General features: G+C 39.7%; 2 protein-coding genes across 3 annotated transcripts in view; both read left to right on the forward strand.

Moving 5' to 3' along the window:
• Positions 1-2,933, forward strand: part of adamts9 (ADAM metallopeptidase with thrombospondin type 1 motif, 9) — a 62,020-nt gene extending 59,087 nt beyond the window's left edge. The window contains exon 40 of the mRNA XM_083534695.1: positions 121-2,933. The gene's annotated coding sequence lies outside the window, so the exon portion shown is untranslated. The remainder of the gene's footprint in view (positions 1-120) is intronic.
• Positions 2,934-4,215: 1,282 nt separating this feature from the next.
• The window catches only part of prickle2b (prickle homolog 2b), a 92,689-nt gene continuing 76,325 nt past the window's right edge, over positions 4,216-20,579 (forward strand). Inside the window, exons 1-2 of one of the 2 annotated variants that reach the window (XM_083534743.1) lie at positions 4,216-4,318; positions 8,427-8,512. In XM_083534743.1, coding sequence (XP_083390869.1) covers positions 4,262-4,318; positions 8,427-8,512 — 143 coding nt within the window. In that variant the 5' untranslated portion in view covers positions 4,216-4,261. Of the gene's footprint in view, positions 4,319-7,093; positions 7,328-8,426; positions 8,513-20,579 lie in introns of those variants that run through there. The other variant, XM_083534742.1, reaches the window with a different exon arrangement.

Consider the following 20,579-nt stretch of genomic DNA (forward strand, 5'->3'; position numbering starts at 1 on the left):
TACCAGGGTTGATCAAGTGATAGCCTTCTGAGTAAATCATATGTAAGTGTATATAGGACTTTGCCTATGTTGCCTTAAAAATATATCCTCTTATACCTCTTTTGCCTCTTCCTCATACAGTCATGGCTGATCTTTCTTCAGGACGTTCTCTTCTTCCAGGGTTCTTCTCTCTACATGGTGCTAAAGACAGTAAAGCAATGAAAAAACGTCTCTATCCATCCCCAGGCTTCCTGCTGTAAGTGTGTAAATATCAGCTGGTGTATGTAGTGTACAGAATGTGTCGAATTATTTATTATAATCCACAATTATTTTTATGCAGTTATTTAAAACGCTAACAAAGCCATGTTCACAGTGCAGGCTTTTTGTTTCTGTACAGTAAATTCCATACATGTTTAGGCTTCTCGTCGATGTATTATATATTTTCTAGAATGCTATGTTTCGGGTCTTATAACAAGGGTTATGTTTTTCCGTAACTGAAAAAAGTCTCGAGTCAGGATGAGCCTGATGGTAAGAAACGTAGTAAAAGCCTGCATGGGTTTACAGGACGTTTGGAGAGTTTTGGAGAGTTGAAATTGAAGATCAGTGATTGGATGAAGCTGATGAGGTTCTGAACGCTTCAGGACCAGATCAGCAGAATGTTAGCAGGTTAAAAGGGTTTCTCATTGGAGGATCTGCATCTTTTAATATGACATGAACAACGCATGTTACCATACAGACTGTTAGAGAATTCGGACGAGATTTATTTCTGGGATCATTTTGTGGTATGTGTGATCGAAGTAAAAAAAAAAAACAGGCTTCGGTAAGAGGAGGCAAAATGGAAACTCAGGGTAATTCTCGAGAATGAAGGAGACAGAGGAGGTGGTGATTGGCTGTGGTAATGTAGCCTTTATACGCAGGTGGACAGAGATTAGCTTTGAATCATAGATCATTGGTGGATATTCAAGGCTCAGTAGGGGCAGAATAAAGGTTTGGAAAGGCTTCATGATGACCTGGATTCTGAGAGAAAAGGGTTAGGGTTTGGGGTTAGGGTTAGTGGTGGAAGTCTCTTCTCTCATTTAGAGACACAGTAACCAATAGAGAATACTCCAGTGTGATTCATCTTTACTGACCACATTTGTAGTGGTTTTGTTATTCAGACAGACAAAACTATTGCTTTTCTAGTGTTGAGAAAAAAAAGCCCTGAAAACTTGGTTACTTAAAAACCAGGCGTTCCTATTCTTATAATGGTTTTCGCCATAAATGTTTCAAACACAGTAATTATTGTTCCCAAATTCCAAAACAATTAACGAGTATTAAGTGTAAAAGTCCCAGAGTCGGATAGAAGTGAAGAAAATCTTGGGAAAAAAAAAAAAAGTAGTTCCGGTTTCTTTTCAACCCCTCTCTCATAAGAAGTAGTCCCAGTATTGGTTGATATTTACCTTATATATTTACCGATTGACACCTACTTTGATGGTTAAATCCACCTTGAGAATGTTGTCTTTTCTGGAAAATTGGGTGTCGTACAGATTTGGGAAAATGCAACAGGCTTCTATTCTAAGGGAGTTAAACAGTAAGTAAATAGTTGTTTACTGTATGTCTTGAGGGGGTTTGAGGTCATCAAAAATCCAACATTAACACAGATACTTCTTCACGTCGTCTAACGCAGGGGTCTGAAACCTTTAGCAGATCATAGACTAGTTTCATTTTGAATATTTTCGAGGACCGGCTGATGGGGTACTGGTGGGCTAATCAGTAGGGTATCTATTTTTGCACTCTGCAGTGTATAGAGGCTCTTAAATGGCAAAACGCACAATAAATAACACCTTTTCATATCGATGTATCAACCCCTACCTGGTATCAACCCCTCAAATGCCTGGTGTTTGGGAACTTCTAGAGTTTATGAACCGTACTGGGAGTTTTCTTCTACAACAAAAGTACCGCAACAGGGTAGAAAGATAAAGCAGAGAAAAAAAATGGTTTCACAGTAAAGGTTTCTGAGTCAAGATCCGAAATGTGTTACATTTTTTAATGATTTAATTAAAATCTAATATTTGGTGCTTTTGTTAGCTTTTTTTAAGGAAATGATGTGTACTTCAGGGTAGGATGATGACTATTAGCCATAACCAAAATGTCTAGAAGGTTTGAAAATGAAGCCTACAAAATGTCTGACATTTGGTCTTTCAAAAGTTTAATGTTTTTTCAAAAACATACAGAATTTTTTTTTTTTTTTTTTTTTTACTGTAGAAAATTTTTTGTTTTTTGTGTGTTTGTTCTTTTAAATACCTCAAAATATTCTGGTGATAAATTTCATGTGCTTTATTTTTTATTGTCATTTTTTAAGTCTCTACTATGTTTTTGTTTTACTTGTTACATTTCAGGGTACGCTTATATTGCCTTTTTTTTTTTTTACCTGCTGTTTGTTACTTTTTGCTTGATTTTATTTTATAAATTTTTTTTAAATAATTTCTTACAAAAAAAAAAAAAAAAACATTTCTTCAGGAACACATTACTTGTTTGATGATGTTTGATGACATTTTTTGAAACCATTTTCGAGCCACTGGTTTTGTTCATGTTCTAAAAAAAAAGAAAAAATCTGTATTTGCCTTAATGTAACACATGGTGCTATTTATGTTAGAGTTTATTCAATATTTCGATTATTGTTAAGGATCTGGGCTCTGAAATGATTAATAAATAAAAACAAAAAGGGAGTTGACGTTTCAAACTCAAGCACTCCATGGGTTGTACAGATTTTTTTTTTTACTTTTTGTTTGTCTACATTTTTGTATTTAATATAATTGCAAATGTAAATGGATTTCTTTAATACACATAAATGTATGTCTCATGCCTCTGCCTATTAAGCCCGACTGATAATTGATAAGGATTTTACAGTGTTATGATTGTTGTATGGATCACAGAAAGGGAATTGTAATGCAATAAATCACTCCTTAGTCTGATTTGTCTGATTTGCAGTTTTTCCCATAAGCGTGTTTAGATCATCTAAGATCATGTCTAAGGCTTTCATTAAAAAGAAAAAAAGATCATAATAATTTCAATCCTTGATTTGGAATTAGATACATTGTTCCTTTTTTATATGTATACTATGTAGGACTGTGGTGAGACCTGAGATATTGTATGGTTTAGAGACAGCGTAAAAGACAGGAGGTGGAGCTGGAGGTAGCAGAGCTGAAGATGTTGAGATGTTCATTGGGAGTGACGACGATGGACAGGATTAGAAATGAGATTATTAGAGGGACAGCACATGTAGAACGTTTTGGAGACAAGGTGAGGGAGGCAAAATTGAGATGGTTTGGACATGTGCAGAGGAGGGACATGGGGTATATCAGTAGGAGAATGCTGAGGATTTAGCCGCCAGGAAGGAGGAAAAGAGGAAGACCAAGGAGAAGGTTTATGGATGTGGTGAGGGAAGACATGCAGGTAGTTGGTGTGAAAGAGGCAGATGTAGAGGACAGGGGGGTATGGAGACGGATGATCCGCTGTGGCGACCCGTAATGGGAGCAGCTGAAAAAAGAAGAAAAACTTGTTCTTATAAGTATTGCCCCTCACACCACATTTATACAGTATACAGTAAAAAACTCATATGAACTTACGTAGATTAGATATCGACACCAACGCACCTTTAATACTGACATAGTGTGAAAACTAAAGGTTTGAAGTTCATGAGTTTTAAATAACACTGTACAGACAAGGTTGTGAACCTGATCAGAAGATCGCTATGTGCTTTTTGAACATCCCATTCCATATTTGCTGTAAAAAATCACCTTTACTCTTTTGCTAAGATGTTCCACCACATTTAGCCACAAGAACAGCCACTAGTGTGTTTGTAAAGTAAGGTACAGATGTAGGTTTACATTCATCACAAAGGTGTTCAATAGGGTTTAGACTCTATAGCGGGAGATCTTCCACTCCGACTTATGTAAAGCATTTCTTAATAGAGCTGGCTTTGTGCACGGGGGGCATTGTCATGCTGGAACAGGTTTGGGTCTCCTAGTTCAGCTGAAGGGAACATTTATGCTACTCCATACAAAGACGTCCAATACAACATGTGGTTGGAAAAGTCCAAATACATTTGTTCCCATAGTGTAGTTATACTTGCCATCAAAAGTGACATAATTAGATAAAGTGTTCACCTGTGGGTCATTAAAGAGTGTTACATGACCTCAATATAACTTTTCCTCCTGATCTTTCTGAAGGGTTTGCTAGAGAACCTGAAAGATCATAATTTAGATCAAGGCCCAGCAAAGCAAGACTGACATTCTGGAAAATGATCAGAGGGAGAAATCTGACCAGAGGAAGCCGTCCACCAAAACTCAGTGAGCAGGTAAGGAGAGGAGTGATCAGTGAACCAATTTAAATCAAGCAGATATTTCTTAAACAGGACCATGGAATCCCAGGAGTTGGAAAATATTGAAGTAACTTAAGATTGACATTTACATGAGAATTACATTTTCAAGAAGAAGAATAAAACATTTTCCTAATCACATTTTACATTATATTCAGTCAAATCAGGAGGCTTTTCATCTCACATGCATCCGTTTGGATTAAACTTGTCATTGTAAAACAAAACTCAATACAAAAAATAAATAAATAAAAATAAAAGAAACAAAAGGAAATCTGTACAATGCACTTAGCGCTATAGGTATGTAATTGTATTTTCAGTATGGGTTCGCCTCTGGACTGGAACTCGAGAATGAAAATGTTATTTAGTAAAATGTTCAGGATGCTGAAGGGTAAATTCAGGTCATTTGCTATTTGTAACTAAATTAGCCTGTTTTGCTAAGAAGAGATTTGCTAGCATTGTTTTGACTAGCATGCCAGATTTGTTAGCATTGCTTTTTTTTCCCAGTCATTTATAATGGGAATTGTCTTGGTTATAATGGAAGCTGTAATGCTACAATGCTGTGGGTCTCCACTGGTCATTTGGTAGCTTATTGTGTCTGATACTATTAAGGATAATTAGAACACGTCTGGCAACTTGTAGATGACACATGAGTTTCTACTGGACACATTGTGCTACCGGTTTACAGCTAAAAGTTTGTAATGGAATTCCAGTGGAAACCATTAGACCTTAAACATACTGTCATTTATCATATATTAATTTAATATTAATAATATATATATCAAGTGGCAAGAAGTATGGGGCTTGTGTACAAACAACAAATTGCATGAAGTCGATCATCAAATTTCCACTTAAGTCTGACGACGTACATTTAAAGAGAAAACCCAACCCTATGCAGGTTCTGCAGGACAAACCCAATTCCCACCCTTTCCATTAAATATATTTTATTGGACAACACAGGACTGTAAGACATGTTCAGTAAAATATGACAAAAAAAAGTCTTAGAATTTCTATAATCTATAATCAACTGCTGTATTCTTTGATTCAATTTATTTTTTATTTGTTTTATTGTATCAATGTAAATCTTGTTGCTCAGATTTTTGCCCCAGATGCTGACACGGCATTAAATCTCTACTACTATTCTGTAATTGCATTTGTTTCAGCAGGTTATTGCCAAACAATTCCAATTTAAACGAAGGGTGAATATATTGACATGTTTTTTTAAATGTCAGATTAGCAAAAAAATGTTAGCATTCATCCTGCTTAGGGGTGGAAAACAAATAATTGCTTGGAAATTGAAATCTACAAAACATTCTATGAATATATTTTCTGCTCTTTTTTTAAATGCACATTAAAGAAGATCTTTTTTTTTTCCCCTTTTACTTGGACCAGTCCTCCCACTGTTTTACAGCTTCCTTCCTTCACCATAATCTTCAATTTTTTTTCCTAAAGCATTCTTTGGCTGTATTTATGTTAAAAAAAATAAATAAATAAAAATTCAATCAGGCTAATGTTAGCATGTCGATCTGGACATTTAAATCGTGGCCACTGATCCTTTCTTTATCTACTGGAAGAGATATACACAGAGTAGTGTAGGATTGAATCCCGGATCGACATTAGCTCGCTCATGCTTTTTAGCATTCACGATGCGAAGACCCTTGAGACCTGAAGTGCACTAGACCAATCGCGACGACCAAAGCCTTTTCTTCTCTAACATATTAGCGATTGCTCTTCGAGGAGCCAGTGCTGCGTTACTTACGAGGAAATTTTATCAGGAATTCCCTCGATGCTGCGGAAAGTTCGGAGCGCACTGTAAATGAGTTTTATTACTCGTGAATGAAAAATGCAAAGGTTGCACTTTTGATATAATGGCTCATTTCATTAAACATAGATGTACTGTAAAATATGGGTTTGGAAAATGTAATGGGGGGGGGGGTGTAGGAAGTATGATCTCAAATCATTATTTGTAAAATCTTATTTAAAAACTTCTATTTATTTAAATCTATTGAAATTAAAGGCATTTCTTCTTCACCAGGAAAAAACATATGTTGATGTTAAAGTAACATTAAAAGAAAACAAAACCCAAAACTACATTAGAAGTGGAAAGAAAGACAACAATTGTAAAGAAAACAGGTTTTAGAAATAAATGTAAAATGCCTCATCAAACAAGTGGAGCAGAAACTTCATGCTTCTCCACTGATAGGAATTGACTCAGTGACTGCATGGCCTGATGAGGGGGAGCTACTGTTTCCATACCAAGAGTACACTCCAAAACCTTGTATTCCTAGTATCCAAAGGGAAATGTCTAAAGATCTTCGCAATCGTTGTTATTATTGAATAAAACGAATGAGCTGCCAAACATTTCATCCATTTATTGTTACATAGCGTTACACTGTCCCATTACTTATGTTATAGTAGCTATAAACAGTCGTTCCCTCGCCACATTTTCCTCCTGTTTTTAGAAATATCTATACGTTTCCCTCAAATTTACATCTCAGAACCTCCTCGATTCTGCAGACTTTTCTTCTACAGCCTGATGCAAACTACTGGATGATGGATTCTCTATATGTGAGTGAATTCGTTGCTTTGCAGCTGCTTTAGAAACCTGATCAACACTTCGGACCAATCGAGGATTCAAGAGCATTTTTTAGGAGAAAAACACACACTTTCAATTAAAATCTTAATGAGGACCTCACGGGGATTCGTGATGTATTTGTTCCTCATTGGATGAAACGATTTGAGGTGAGGGGCGGAGGAGCAATTTGGACGCGCATCGTTGCGCAATCACCTCTCTCACACTCTCTCTCTCTCTCTCTCTCTCTCTCTCTCTCTCTCACACACACACACACAAACGCAGAGCCAGCCAGCCAGAGTTTCATGCACAACACAGGGACGCGCACAGTGACTCCTCTTTCATTCCCAGCTCGATTTCCTCCTTGTGAACCTGCCATGTTCAGCAGAAGCTCTAAAAGGAGAAGCTTCAGCAGCTCGGTGAGTCACAGTGCAGGTTTTTTGTTTTTTTTGTTTTTCGAGTTTCCGGCGCAGTTTTGCGTGCGTAATTGGATAATTGCGTAATTGCGTTTTTGAGGACACGCACTAAAACAGGGCGCCAAAAGTCAGCTGATGTCACTTTCTGAACATGCAGTGCTGTGATACACCTGGTTTGGGACTCTAAATATGTTTTTCTTTGTGTTGTAGTTTATTTCTTGTGAATGATGTTTACTACAAAACTCAATGGCACGTGCGTTAAGTGTCAGAATTACCCTGGATATTGGGGGTACAGCATCATCAGAAAGGGAATAAATAATGTATACAGCATGACGAATCACTAGCTGACACTAGGACTCTGGGGATTAGTGATCCATATCAACCTACCATGTGGTTATGTAGGTTGAGAGATACCATAGTGTCTTTTTGGGGTGGTGTGCAGCTACACGAGATGATCTACAAGATCTCGGAGACACTGATTTGGTGTAACCTTGCGATCCGGATGTGTACATGAGGAAAAGAGAGCTTTCAGAACTCTTGTTAGGTCTAACATCATATCCAGTGTCAAAAGGGAGTCAAGGTGGAATTGTGGGTGAGCTATTATGCAAAGCGAATGTAGACCATCATTCATGAAAAACATTTTTAGGGAAAGGCTCTGAGTAACTGATCAGAAGGTCCGGAGGTGCAGGCCCCATAATCGCCAAGCTGCTACTTTTGGGTCCTTGAGCAAAATCCTTAACCCTCTATGCTCCAGGGGCGCTGTATCATGACTGACCCTCCACTCTGACCCCAGTTTCCTAGTATGCTGTGCTATGTGAGGAAAGAGGGTCTAGTCTAGTGGTTAGGATGCGGCGCTCTCACCGCCGCGGCCCGGGTTCGATCCCTGGTCAGGGAACCAACCCCAGCCATTAGGGTTTCACAAGTCAGTGCACCCTTAGTGCCGGTCCCAAGCCCGGATAAATGGGGAGGGTTGCATTAGGAAGGGCATCCAGCGTAAAACGTACCAAATCGAACATGCGGATACGGATGATCCGCTGTGGATTCTTTTCCTTTCAGGTTAGGCATCTGAGTAAAAAGTAAATTTTTTTCTCCTCTAATTTAGCCTTCTGCACTGGAGGATCTGGGAAGGGGCCAGCCTTGTTATGTGTGTGGTTTGCAGTGTCCTGGCTTCATCATGCACAAATGGAGGTACAACACTACATTCACACTCTCTCTCACACACACACACACACACACACACACACACACACTCTAGAGTAAACTTCCTTATCTCACCCTGTTATCATCTGTGCATCATATAGAGCAAACAGAGCATCAGATTCCCTGTGGAGGGACTCATAAGAAAAATACAGCTTGGCCATCGTTAGCTCGGATTTCTAAATGTTGGGGAAAATAAACCGTCTCATATATCCGCAGTCTTCACGGATCAGTGTCCTGCTAAGCTCTGAATCCATGTCTAGTCCGATATTTGTTCAGCTGAGGGTAAGAACTGAGGGCTCAGATGTGCCTTTAGGAGGCCATTCTACTAGTGTTCTTGTAGTGAATAGACTTTGGCAGCGCGTGTATTGTGCGACGCTTAGCTCTCCCAAAGATAACTGTTTACCCTGAGCCAGCTATTCACGCTATTCTGGAGGTTCGAGCCGCATTCCTGCCCTGACGTTATAAAGTAGAGTCCGTGGTGTGGAATGGAAATGGGAAGAATGGAAAGATACAATCAGGCCAGGTTTTTTTGTTAGCATGTCAATATGATGTCAATTTAAATGGATTTAGCCGCTAGTTGTTTAAGTAACAAATTCGCGTCGTCAAACGATACGACTTGCTGTGAATAGATCCATTTAAGAATACAGAGCATGCTGGGAAAATAAATAAGCACCACTTTTTTCTTTTAGATTGAATATTGTAAAACTTTGGCTTTTGATCTTTTTTTGTTGCTCACAATCTGCAAGTAGAGGCAGGATTTTATTTAGCACCTATAATACAAAGTTCAACTGCCAATTCTTAATATGTCATGGTAAACTTTCAAACCTGCTTTTTTTATTTACGAATTTAATTCATGACTAAATATTTAAAAGCTTGTTATTGGGTCACTGTTATTGTTCTGCAATGGACTTACTTTGGAAATGAGAAGTCACAGCTTGGGATTATGTCAGATTTACGTTCCATCCACATGCATTCCTGCTACAAAGTACACTATATTGCCAAAAGTTTGCGGACAACTGGTCTGGGACACGGTGGTATGTGGTTTTTGAGCATCGCATTCCACATTTAGTCTTCATTTGCTTTGCCACTCTTCTGGGGTTAGGGTTTGGGTTTAGGGTGCAGTCAGTGTTCCAGTTCATCCCAGAGGTGTTCAGTAGGGATGAGATCAGAGCTCTATAGCAGGCGACTCATGATCTTCCAATCTGAATCATGCAAACTGTATCTTCATGGAGCTGGCTTTGTGCACAGGGGCTTTGCCATGCTGGAACAGGTTTGGGTTTCCAAGTTCAAGTGAACGCAAAATTGTATTACACCACATTTTAAGACGTCCTGTACAATTGTGTACCTTCAGCTTTGTGGTAAAAGTTTGAAGAAGAACCACATGGCAGGAAAGGTCAAGTGTCTGCAAACCTTTGGCAATATCGTATAGCTGCCTTAATGTTTGTCTTTATGTCTGTATATTGACAGAATATATATATATATTTATATATATATATATATTCTGTCAAATGCTGCATTTCCCAAATAAAAATGTTGATTAGATCAGTAATTAGTATTACTGATAGTTTCAGTATTACTGACCTTCATTCTGACCAAAATTTTGACATCTTGTACAAATCAGAAGTTTTTTTTTTGTTTTTTTTGCTGCATTTTGGGACATTTGTAGAACTCTGGAGAAAGCCATACATTTCATGCAGCTTGCAGTCCTCGAACAGTTCGCTGAGCTGCACATATTTCCACGTTTGTGATTTTGCCCAGAAAGCTAATTCAATTCAGTACCCTGTTTATAGAAACTCCTCTTGGCTGTGAAAGCAAGTATGGGTCCCTGCACTGCAGTGTTTAGCGAGGAAGGTGGGGCCGGTTGCCTGGTTGGTCGTTGAGAGCGGGGAAAGCTCGCCCATGCTTGCTCCATCGCTGTAAACTATTACAGGGCAACAGCGAGCTCAGGAATGCAGCCTTAATTACCTGACTTTTGCAGCGCTACAATAAAATCAGAGTCTCTTCCTGGCAAAGTGACTACAGACATTTCTTACTGAGTTTCTGAGGCTATTGTGTGTGTGTGTGTGTGTGTGTGTGTGTGTGTGTGTGTGTGTAAAAAGACCTAGAGAAAGACTGAATGCACGGTATGGGGTGACTTTATAGCCTTCAGCGCAATAGCATCACTTAGAGAGCTTTATGAAGGCTGAAATAAAGTCATTTATTTGTCTTACAATTCTTTGTGTGTGTTTGTGTGTTGTGGGGGCTGAAGGATAGTTAGATGAGGTATGTGGCCATGATTTGACCCTAGACAAGAAGAGATTAGGAAAAGCAGACAGGCAGGTGCACACACACACACACACACACACACACACACACACACACTAGGTCCTTTTGAGAAGGCAGTTAGTAAAGCAAACAGAATTAGATGAACTCGCATGCAGCTGGTATCATGTTAACCGTGTTCCCTGGTGCTACACTTCACACTTTATTGGGCCTTCGTTTAAAGAAAGGGTTTCAGAAGTCTTCACTGGATGATGAGGGGATCATCGCTTTCACAGGAAGGTTCTACTGGAGGACAACTAAAGTAGAGTAGAAAAAAAATCAGAAACGTTTTGTTGCATCGATTCCATGCACTGATCTCAATATGATTCTAGCTTGGATGTACTGTGAACTAAGTCTGTCCAATGCAGGAGGTGTTGCAGAAGATTTTTCTGTTAGCACCGGAGAAGCAGGTGTGTGTAAGTATCAGAAGGAGGTGTGGCCTCTTTTAGGAACTATGAAGGAGGTGTGGTCTGTCAAAACCAGCCTTGTGTCAGTGATGGAGGTGTGGCCTAGTGTCAGTGATGGTGTGGCCTAGTGTCAGTGTCAGCGATGGAGGTGGGGCCTTGTGTCAGCGATGGAGGTGGGGCCTTGTGTCAGTGATGGAGGTGGGGCTATGTATCAGTGTCATTGATGGAGGTGTGGCCTTGTGTCAGCGATGGAGTTGTGGCCTTGTATCTGCCAGTCTTAGTAAAGGTGTGGCCTCTGTAGCTGTCGGTAACAATGAAGGATAGTTGACCTCTGTTATGATTGTCAGTAATGCGGAAAGGGGCGTGGCCTCTGTAACTTTCTGGAATGATTAAAGTAGGTATGGCCTTTGTAGCAGTCCCAGTGAATGAAGTGTGGCCTTTGTTATACTTCTGTCAGTAGTGCTGAAAGGGGTGTGGCCTCTGTGTATTTCTAAAATGAATAAGTAAAGAAGGTATGGCCTTTATAGCAAAGGCCACACCTCTTTTATTATTAGTCCCGGTGAAGAAGGTGTGGCTTTTGGATGAGTGTAAGTAACGCTGAAGGGCCTCTGTGCCTTCCTGGAATAAATAAATAAACAAAGTAATGCACTTACCTCAAATTCCTCTTCACCTGCATTTATCCAAGCTGGATTTCTTTAAATAATGCATGATTTTGTAAATATTCACAAGATGCCAGCGATGCTGCAGTTTCTATCCCCCTCAGTCTAACACAATCCTGTTGCTTTTGTCTTCCTGGTGTCTCCTGTGCCCAGTTAATTTTTAGTTAAGGAGAAGAATGGCTTTCGATGTGAGTTCAATAAGTTCACGTGTGTTTCACAATAAATCAGCTGAGGAACAAAAGGCACAGTTTACTTGTGTAGTGTAGTATATGATCATTTTATGATCAAGTTCATGTACATGTGGCAGCCAAAGACGAGGATTGTGGGAAAGGTAGTGGAACCCGAGAGGGCGATTTTATTTTGTACGACACGTTGAATTATTCATTGTTGCCGTTCGGGTGATTGATTTTCTTTGTGCTAACGAGGCTCATTACAGCTGCTTTTAGCATCGGATTTGCGAGTGTTTGCAAACCGGTCTGCTCTTGTGCCCCGTGTAACAGCTGTCTTTATGCCGATTCGTAAAAACGTCATAACATAAGTCGCCTCCTTGTTATTCCGGTTTGACGTAGCGTGTTACAGATGCTAATAACCCTCCTAAGGGCCTTGGAAATGATCGCGCTTAACCTCGCGTTACACCGAGGGAAATCCCATCTATAACCCTCGACATTAACGGCGCAAACCATTCGCAGCACTCTTACCCTGGGCTGTTAACGACCGGAGCACGGATCAGACAAAGATCTCCCTTGTGCTCCGAGGCCCCGTCTGAAACCGTAGACGAAACCGTAGTGAAAGTGGAAACGATGGGAGAAGAAGAAAAAGGAAGGGTGAAAAAAGGTTGTGTGGTTTAAGTGAAAAATTTGCAAAATATTTTATGGTGGAGATTTTTCATAAATGACCGAGTAGCATGTGTACTTCATAGATTTTACTTAAAAGCAAATCACAGGGCACATTTTCTTGGATAGTGACACACACAGTGCTTGTGTAGAGAAAGCAATCCGTCAACTTGCGTTAACAATTTAGCAAAGATCCAATAGTAACTAGCGTGATTATGGTAGAGAATAGTAACTAGCAAAGTTTGATAGCATTAACGATCAATTGGCATTAATAATTATTATTAGGACTGTAAAGATGAAATACACATTCAAAAACAAATATAGAATGATTTTTTTTTTGGACAGGTTATCCTTTTAAAACTGTCTTTGGTTTTACAATTTTGACCTTCTTCGTGATGTCTGGTGCGAAACCCCTGCGTGACACCTCTTTCGGTAAGGGTCAGAATTAAGAGCTTATCCGTGGAGAAACTTTCACTTCAAACGCTTCCGAGACAGCTGTGGAAACTGGCGTGTCCTCCAGCTAACCCGATCAGATCTGCATAACAGAGGCGGCCTGTTAACCAGCAACCCGGCCAGCACCGTTCTCTCAGAGCTTTATCGGCATGTGAATGGAGAGCTCCTTTCAGCCTGGATGAAGGAGGAGATGAACCGTGATGCTCAGCCCCTCTCAGAGCAGATCGACCCTTTCAGTTTCTTTCTCTTGCGCACACACACTCGTTTATTCGGAGAAGCCGAGCTGCGTTACAATCTGCTAGATTAGTATGTCCATGCTGAGTAGCGTACAAGACATTTACTCCTTAACTTTAAAGTGATAACTACGTGCATCTAAGCCGTATGTTAGCGCTCCCTCCTGTAGCTTCTTATCTTGAACCGAGTGTCGGGTCAGTGCGTTGCCTGTTGATGCTCTGATCGAATTCGCCTCCAAACTCTCTGATGGATCCACCTTTTTTTGATTCAGTGACTGACCTCCCGTGTGTGTTTACATGTGTGTTTGGACCTAATGACCCGTTGTTTGTCAGCCGCGGTAGTCATGACGACAGCCGGCTTTGTTGTCAAGGGCAGGACGATTAATTCGATTGCGGCAAATTGCTCAGGGTCGGTGTGCGTGCGAATCGGACGACTCGTCAATGCTTTTTTTTTTTTTTTTTTTTTTAGTGTTTAAATCATCCCAGGTTCAAATGAGGAAGCCACAAACCAAACCAACCTCAGACCAGATCTTATCTTATCTTAAACTTATAAATGGATAAAAAAGTAAATGATGTGCAATTGTTAAAACTGAATGTGAAATTAAACATATGTATTTATTGTTTAGCGTTTTTTTATTTTTATTTTATTAATGGACATTGTCCCAAATCAGCAAATTGCTAGTTATAGGTAGGTAATGATAATGTTAATCTTCACCACACCAACCTGTCATTGATGATCTTCCTTAAATGCTCCAAAGAGTTTTATTCCTTCGGTCCAAGCTGACCCTGTACCTTTTACACTTAGAGCTGTACAGTATGTAAACGTATAATCGTATGTCTGGAGTAGATCTTTATCTATCTCCTGACTGGATCACATCCAGGATCTTAAAGAAACAAAACATATTTCACACGTTGAGAGAGCAGATGCTCAGTGGGTGTAAAAAAAAAAAAAAAAAAAAAAAAAAAGTGTGTGTGGGGGGGATATTGTGTGTGAGAGCATTTAAGCATTTTCTTGTGCATATGTGCCACTGGTGTCATGTGACCATCATGGTGGCATTTTTATGTCCAGTAACATCCTAAAGTTTTGTAATTCTGCTACAGACATGATGGAACGAACCCATTTTTTTTTTTTTTTTTTTTTTTGCATGAAGTAGAACATTCCTGTGGTTAAAAGTACTAATCCTCTGCTTAAATATGACTCAGTTTCTCCTTCTCTATTTTTACTGGAGTAAAAGTACAAAGTTTTTGCATTTGAATTAACTTAAAAAGTAATAAGCTATGTGAACTTTATGCAGATAGATAGATAGATAGATAGATAGATAGATAGATAGATAGATAGATAGATAGATAGATAGATAGATAGATAGATAGATAGATAGATAGATAGATAGATAGATCGAGATAGAGAGAGATAGAGAGAGAGATAGATAGATGAAAATCTACTCAAAAAGACAGATACCTGGAATTTTTACTTATGTAGAGCAACCAGTTAGAAATACTTCCCGACTGTCCACCAGTGTCGCATATGACTAACATTTAACCAAATGAAATCTGTAATCTGTACTTTGTCTGGATTCTTTGTCGATATCTCTCCACCTCTTCATCTCGTTGCTCCTCAGCTGTCTGAGTTTAAACCAAGCTCTCTTGTTAAACCCTAGATCGCATCAATTTGCCATTCCATGCCTACTGAACAACCGTTTGGATGATTGTTTTTTCATGCTGACCGCACCCCAGTTTTCACCTCAGCTCTACCTGACTTTACACCCTTGTGGCTGAATGAATCTCCACAAACGTCTACTAGCACACGCCAGAATCTAGTGGAACATCTTCCCAGAAGATTGGAGGTTATATTACAGTTAATAGGGACTCAATGTGGAATTCTTAAGGCACATACCAATCTTGTGTGTATATACAGTACATGCATATTAATTAGCCAAGTGGACATACGTTGAATCTCATCACTCTAGTTTTTCCAGCTGATTCAGGAAATCCGAATTAGTAGATTAAATAAACATCGTGTGAACATCACTGTGCTCTTTTCCACTGAACAGTCGTGGCATTTTTCAGCAGGCACTTTTTACTCCCCGAGTGTAAGTACAGAGTCTGTGTTCTACACGGAGCTTTTAAAGGCTCATCTACTTTAATTCCCGCCCATGTCGGCTAACCCTGGCCTTAATGACTCCAATCCTCCTTTTGAAATGTCATCTGGAACAAAGGCTTAAAGGGGGGGGTATGGGGAACTATTCCAGGGACAAATAGCTTCACATTTTTTTCCCCCTCGACTCTCGCTCCATTGTGTGGTGATGTGCTTCCCACCCCCTATCTTCCAAATACCTTTAATCCAACCTGACTTGAAGAAAATATCTGCAAACCTCTTAAGGTCACGGGCAGAGAAAGCAGTTTCCTAATCACAGGCTTCATGTCATCAAGTTTGTTTCGAGGATCCCAAGAACACACGGCTTTGTTTTTAGCCTGAACTTTCTAAGTGTATAAGTAGCCTTAAATCTCCGAGCGAGTAATTATACATTTGTGACCAAAGAAAGGCCAGAGTTAAAGCGTATTTGCAGCGTTTGACGTTTTTCCTGATTGTAAATCCAAATCGCTCCACCTGGTCCTGCTGTGAGATTGAGCTGGAGACCGAGCTCATGCTGAGACTCGGAGAAGAAACACTTCAATAATTGAAAGTTTAGTTTGTGTTTTACTGTATTTAGTACAAACACTAAACTCAAGCCTAACCGCGAAAAGCTTTCGGTTTTCTTCTCATCACAGGCTCATGAATACATTTCAATAATAATTGATTTTTAACAAAAATATTTTATCGATTAATTGACTGTTTGATTTCAGTTTTATGTGAACGACTCCATAGAACAAAATGTGAAAAGATTTAATATTAAAATGATTTTGAAAGAAAAAATTGGTGAATTAAAAAAAAGTTGGTAAATCTAATTTTTTTTATATTTTTCAAAATGTATTTGAATAAAAAAGTATTTAAAAAAAAGAACAACTATTAAACAATTGATTTAATAATTACATTTTTTTCAATTGAATTATTTATTGAATATAATTGAAAATATTTAAACTTTATATAACTATTACACTTTTTTACACTTTGATTTAAATTTGAATGAAAGACTTTTAGTGAAATTTTATACGTTTTTTTTATATAACGTTGAATAAAATTAGCCAGATATCACTTTTTTTTTATATATATATTTATACAAATTTAACATTTTCAATTATTATAAAATATAGATGGTTCTAAGTTCTAAAAATCGTAAGTCAGGGAACTTCCTGTATATTGTTTTAAATATATAATATTGGGTTGTGGTTTCAGAAACGTTGCACTCGTATCCTTTAACACACGCCACCATTTGCTTTCCCACTTGTGCATGAAACGTCTCCATATGAGACGTTTGGATGAGACAGACTGATGCTATCTGCACTCGGAGCTCTCCAGCGCTGAAGCGCACTCGGCCGACGCGACACGTTACTGATTAGCGCTCGGAAAAGTGTGTGGGAAACCGTCGCGCTCTCTTAAAGCCCCTGAACCTGGAGGTCAGAGGTCGGCTGACTTTTAGGCGACCCCTGAAATGTTAGAAGCAGTTGCAGCTGCTTAACATCCTGATGGGCTTTCTGTCCTGTCGCCTCGTTACTAACACACACACACACACACACACAAAACACTGTCTGGCCTCCGAGTTGCACTAAAGTGTGTGTAGCTGACGTCTACATTTTTATATTTATTTTTATAAGGTTATTATTCCTAGTCACTAAAGGGCTAGCACGACGGTGCCCCTTGCACAAAACCAGCTCCATGAAGATCTGGTGTACATGGTTTGAATTGGAAGATCTTCTGGCCTCCTCACCTCACCTGCATCAGTACCTGACTTTACTAACACCCTTGTAGCTGACTGAATCTCCACAAACGTACTTGGAATTGAATCCGATGTTCACAATCCAATCATATAGCCAGGGGTTTACAAATCTCTTTGTCAATAAAGTGTATATAATGTGTACAGTGTTCAGTGTAAACATGGAAGCCTTGCAGATGTCAACTGTGTAGTAGTCAGGGGCATATTACATTTCAGTGGTGGACAGTGGCGAAAGATATTTCATTCATTACTGTACTTAAGTAGTTCAGCATCAGTTCAACATCAGGAAGAACATTTAATTCAATTCAATTCATTTTTATTTGTATAGCGCTTTTAGCAATGAACATTGTCTCAAAGCAGCTTTACACAGATGATGTGGTGATTAAAAGTGAATATGTTCTTTATAAGTAAGTTTGTCCCTGATGATCGAGCCGGTGGCGACTGTGGCAAGAAAAAACTCCCAGAGACGGCATAAGGAAGAAACCTTGAGAGGAACCAGACTCAAGAGGGAACCCATCCTCATCTGGGTTGCACTGAATGTCCATTTATAGCAAAATATACATTTAGAGAGGAATAAATGAAGAAACTCCAGACTCAGACTCAGCACAACACACGTGACCTCGTTTACATGAATTTATTTATTTATTTTTACGTAGTTGAAAGGAAGGTTTTGAGCTCATGGTCATTTTAAAAGAAATCATTGTTTGACTAATTAATATGGGGTTATTAATAGATCAGTGTGCTGAGAGTCACATTAGAGTCTTTTCACATACACTGAGGTGATTAAGCAAAGAGTCTTGTGATCTTGATCTCACCAGAAACCTGTCCCAAAAAATGCTGCTAATGTGATCATAAAGGCTCTGTGAGCATCCCAGGATTCGTGTTCATATAAGACTATTACACCTTATAGAATCTGTAGAAAAAAAGGCATTTGTCAGCTTTGTAAAGATGTTTTCATTGTCTCTAAGCAGCCCTGAAATCTGCTGAAATCCTCTGTGAAGCTCAGTTCTGTACACATAAACTCCCTGAAGTACTGAATGTACCTCACCCTGGAAATGGGACTCATTTGAGGTGTTTGAGAAGTGCTGATGTGTGTACATGCTGCCTAGAAACACACAGATATTCAACACAACAGCCTGTAGGTGAGAGGAGATCAAAATGACCGCTTCAAAGCACTCTTTGATTCTTCTTATTCTTTTATTTTTTTTCTCTCTCTCTCCATCTCTTTCTCTTTATGCGAGAGCCACCTGTTCATGACCAGACATCAAGCGTTGCTCTAACAGGCGTGTTTCCTAGCCCCTGCGGAAATATGAGAAAATGACATGACAAAACTTTCACTAATTCGCACTTGCAGTCCGTCGGGTTCGTTTTTCTTGTCTGTTGGTCCCAAGGTGGGCGTGGCCTCTGTGGCTTTTGAGTCATGCTGTATGCAATTGTAAGGCTTTTTAATCATCATAATGATCAATTTGGACATAATGTATTGGGAACCACTAAATACAAGACACACCCTGACAGTTCAGACATTTTAGTACATTTTAATTAGATATAATCAGGATTTTGTAGGAGATCACATGATTACTTGTGGGAGGAGTCTGCTCCAGATAAGGGTGGAGCTAATAAAGCCTGAAAAATGTTTAAACAATGAAAACTGTGTCTTTTCAGTGTGTTTATAAAAAGTCTGTCAGAATGAATTTGCTTAGTGCTGAATAGTAGTGTGTGTGTGTGTGTGTGTGTGTGTGTGTGTGTGTGTGTGTGTGATGGAATGTTTAGCATGTCACGGCTCAAGGAGCAGCCTCTGATAGCAGGGGGGCAGGAAATAGCTCTTAATAGGAGAGCTGAATTCGGTCCAGCTTCCTGTGATCACAGAGTGTGTGTGACACACACACATACACACAGTCTATTTCCTTTAGGGGTGGTGTTGTAGAGCACCTGAGGGTCACGTTACAGCAGGACAGCTGTGAAGTCACAGATCAAGAGCCGTCTAACGGCCACATTTTTCTAAATTGGCTTTGCTTTTCCTTCCGCGTTCGATCTCGCAGATAAACTTTATCTACAACGAAGAATAACCCCAAAGCTTAGAGTCTTAGAACGTTTGAGGATCACCAGGTGGCGCTGTGACGTTGCTCTAAAACCCTCGGTAAATCAGTCAGTCTGGATATGGTGGAGCTTCAGTACAGCTGCCTGAGGAGGGAAAAAAATCAGCAGTGACATTTACAGAAGTTTAGTCTCTCAGCTTGTTTCCACAGCGACGCCTGTATTCACACACTTTTAATGCCTTGGCAACGAATGAGAGAGAGGTCAGAAAGCAAACGCACTTCTACGAAGTCAAATAAGAGACAGATATAGACTGTGTTAGAGGGTGACTCATGGAGTCACAAACTCCGTACACACACTGAGACAGATCTTCGGGTCATTGTGAGGATCTTCTATTGGATGTCCCAGAAGCAGAACAAAAAACAATCTACTTTTCTTGTGGAGACAAAACTACCAAATGTACCCCCAAACACACACACACAAAGCCATACTAATTTCATTGTGACACCTTGGTAATGGACCAGAAAAGTTCTTTGAAAAAAAAATGGTCGCCTCCATAAAGCTGGAACATGACGTAACACGGTGTTACACGAGTAACTGTCGCTAAAATGCGACGTCTCATGGTTCAGGAAGATTTCTGTGCGTTCTCCTCCCACCCCAAGAGTCCCAGCTTGCTTTTTTGGCCCACCGTCCCAAGTCGCTGTTTTCACAAGCGCACGCGGGCCAACAAAATGTTTTCATTCCGACCTCTCTGCACTCTCGCGTTACAACATCCCACTCTCGCACCGCTGATTTTCAACAAATGCGCACACTCGCACGAACAGGCGATGCCACGCCATGCTGCGATTGTCGCTCCGCAACGCAAAAGAAACCCACTTTGTTTTCTTTTTTTTTAAATAAAAAATCTCTCAGGCGAGAAAACAGATCCCTGTCGCAGACCCGGGTCAGAGGCTTGATCGAGTGGCCGTGAAATAAGAAACTAGAGACGTCATTTAAAAAACAAGGCAAGGAGTCGTTTAGCTTTAAACGCGATAGCCTTGTAGGCTGGGAAAGCGCAAATATGAGATGAAAGTCGCACTTGACGGTGTTGAACTCAAGGGATCGGTCACGCGGCGTGCGCCACACACGTGACTCGGATCTGTAATATCATCCCGCCCGTGGATGAGGCACTGCTGACTTCTTGGATTTGAGAAAAAGCAGGAGCGAGAGAGGTAGAGGCAGAGGAGAAGTCTATCAAGAGTGTGAAAGTATTCCTGTTCCAGT

The sequence above is a fragment of the Silurus aristotelis genome (genome assembly GCF_946808225.1).
Source record: "Silurus aristotelis genome assembly, chromosome: 28".
Lineage (NCBI taxonomy): Eukaryota > Metazoa > Chordata > Actinopteri > Siluriformes > Siluridae > Silurus > Silurus aristotelis.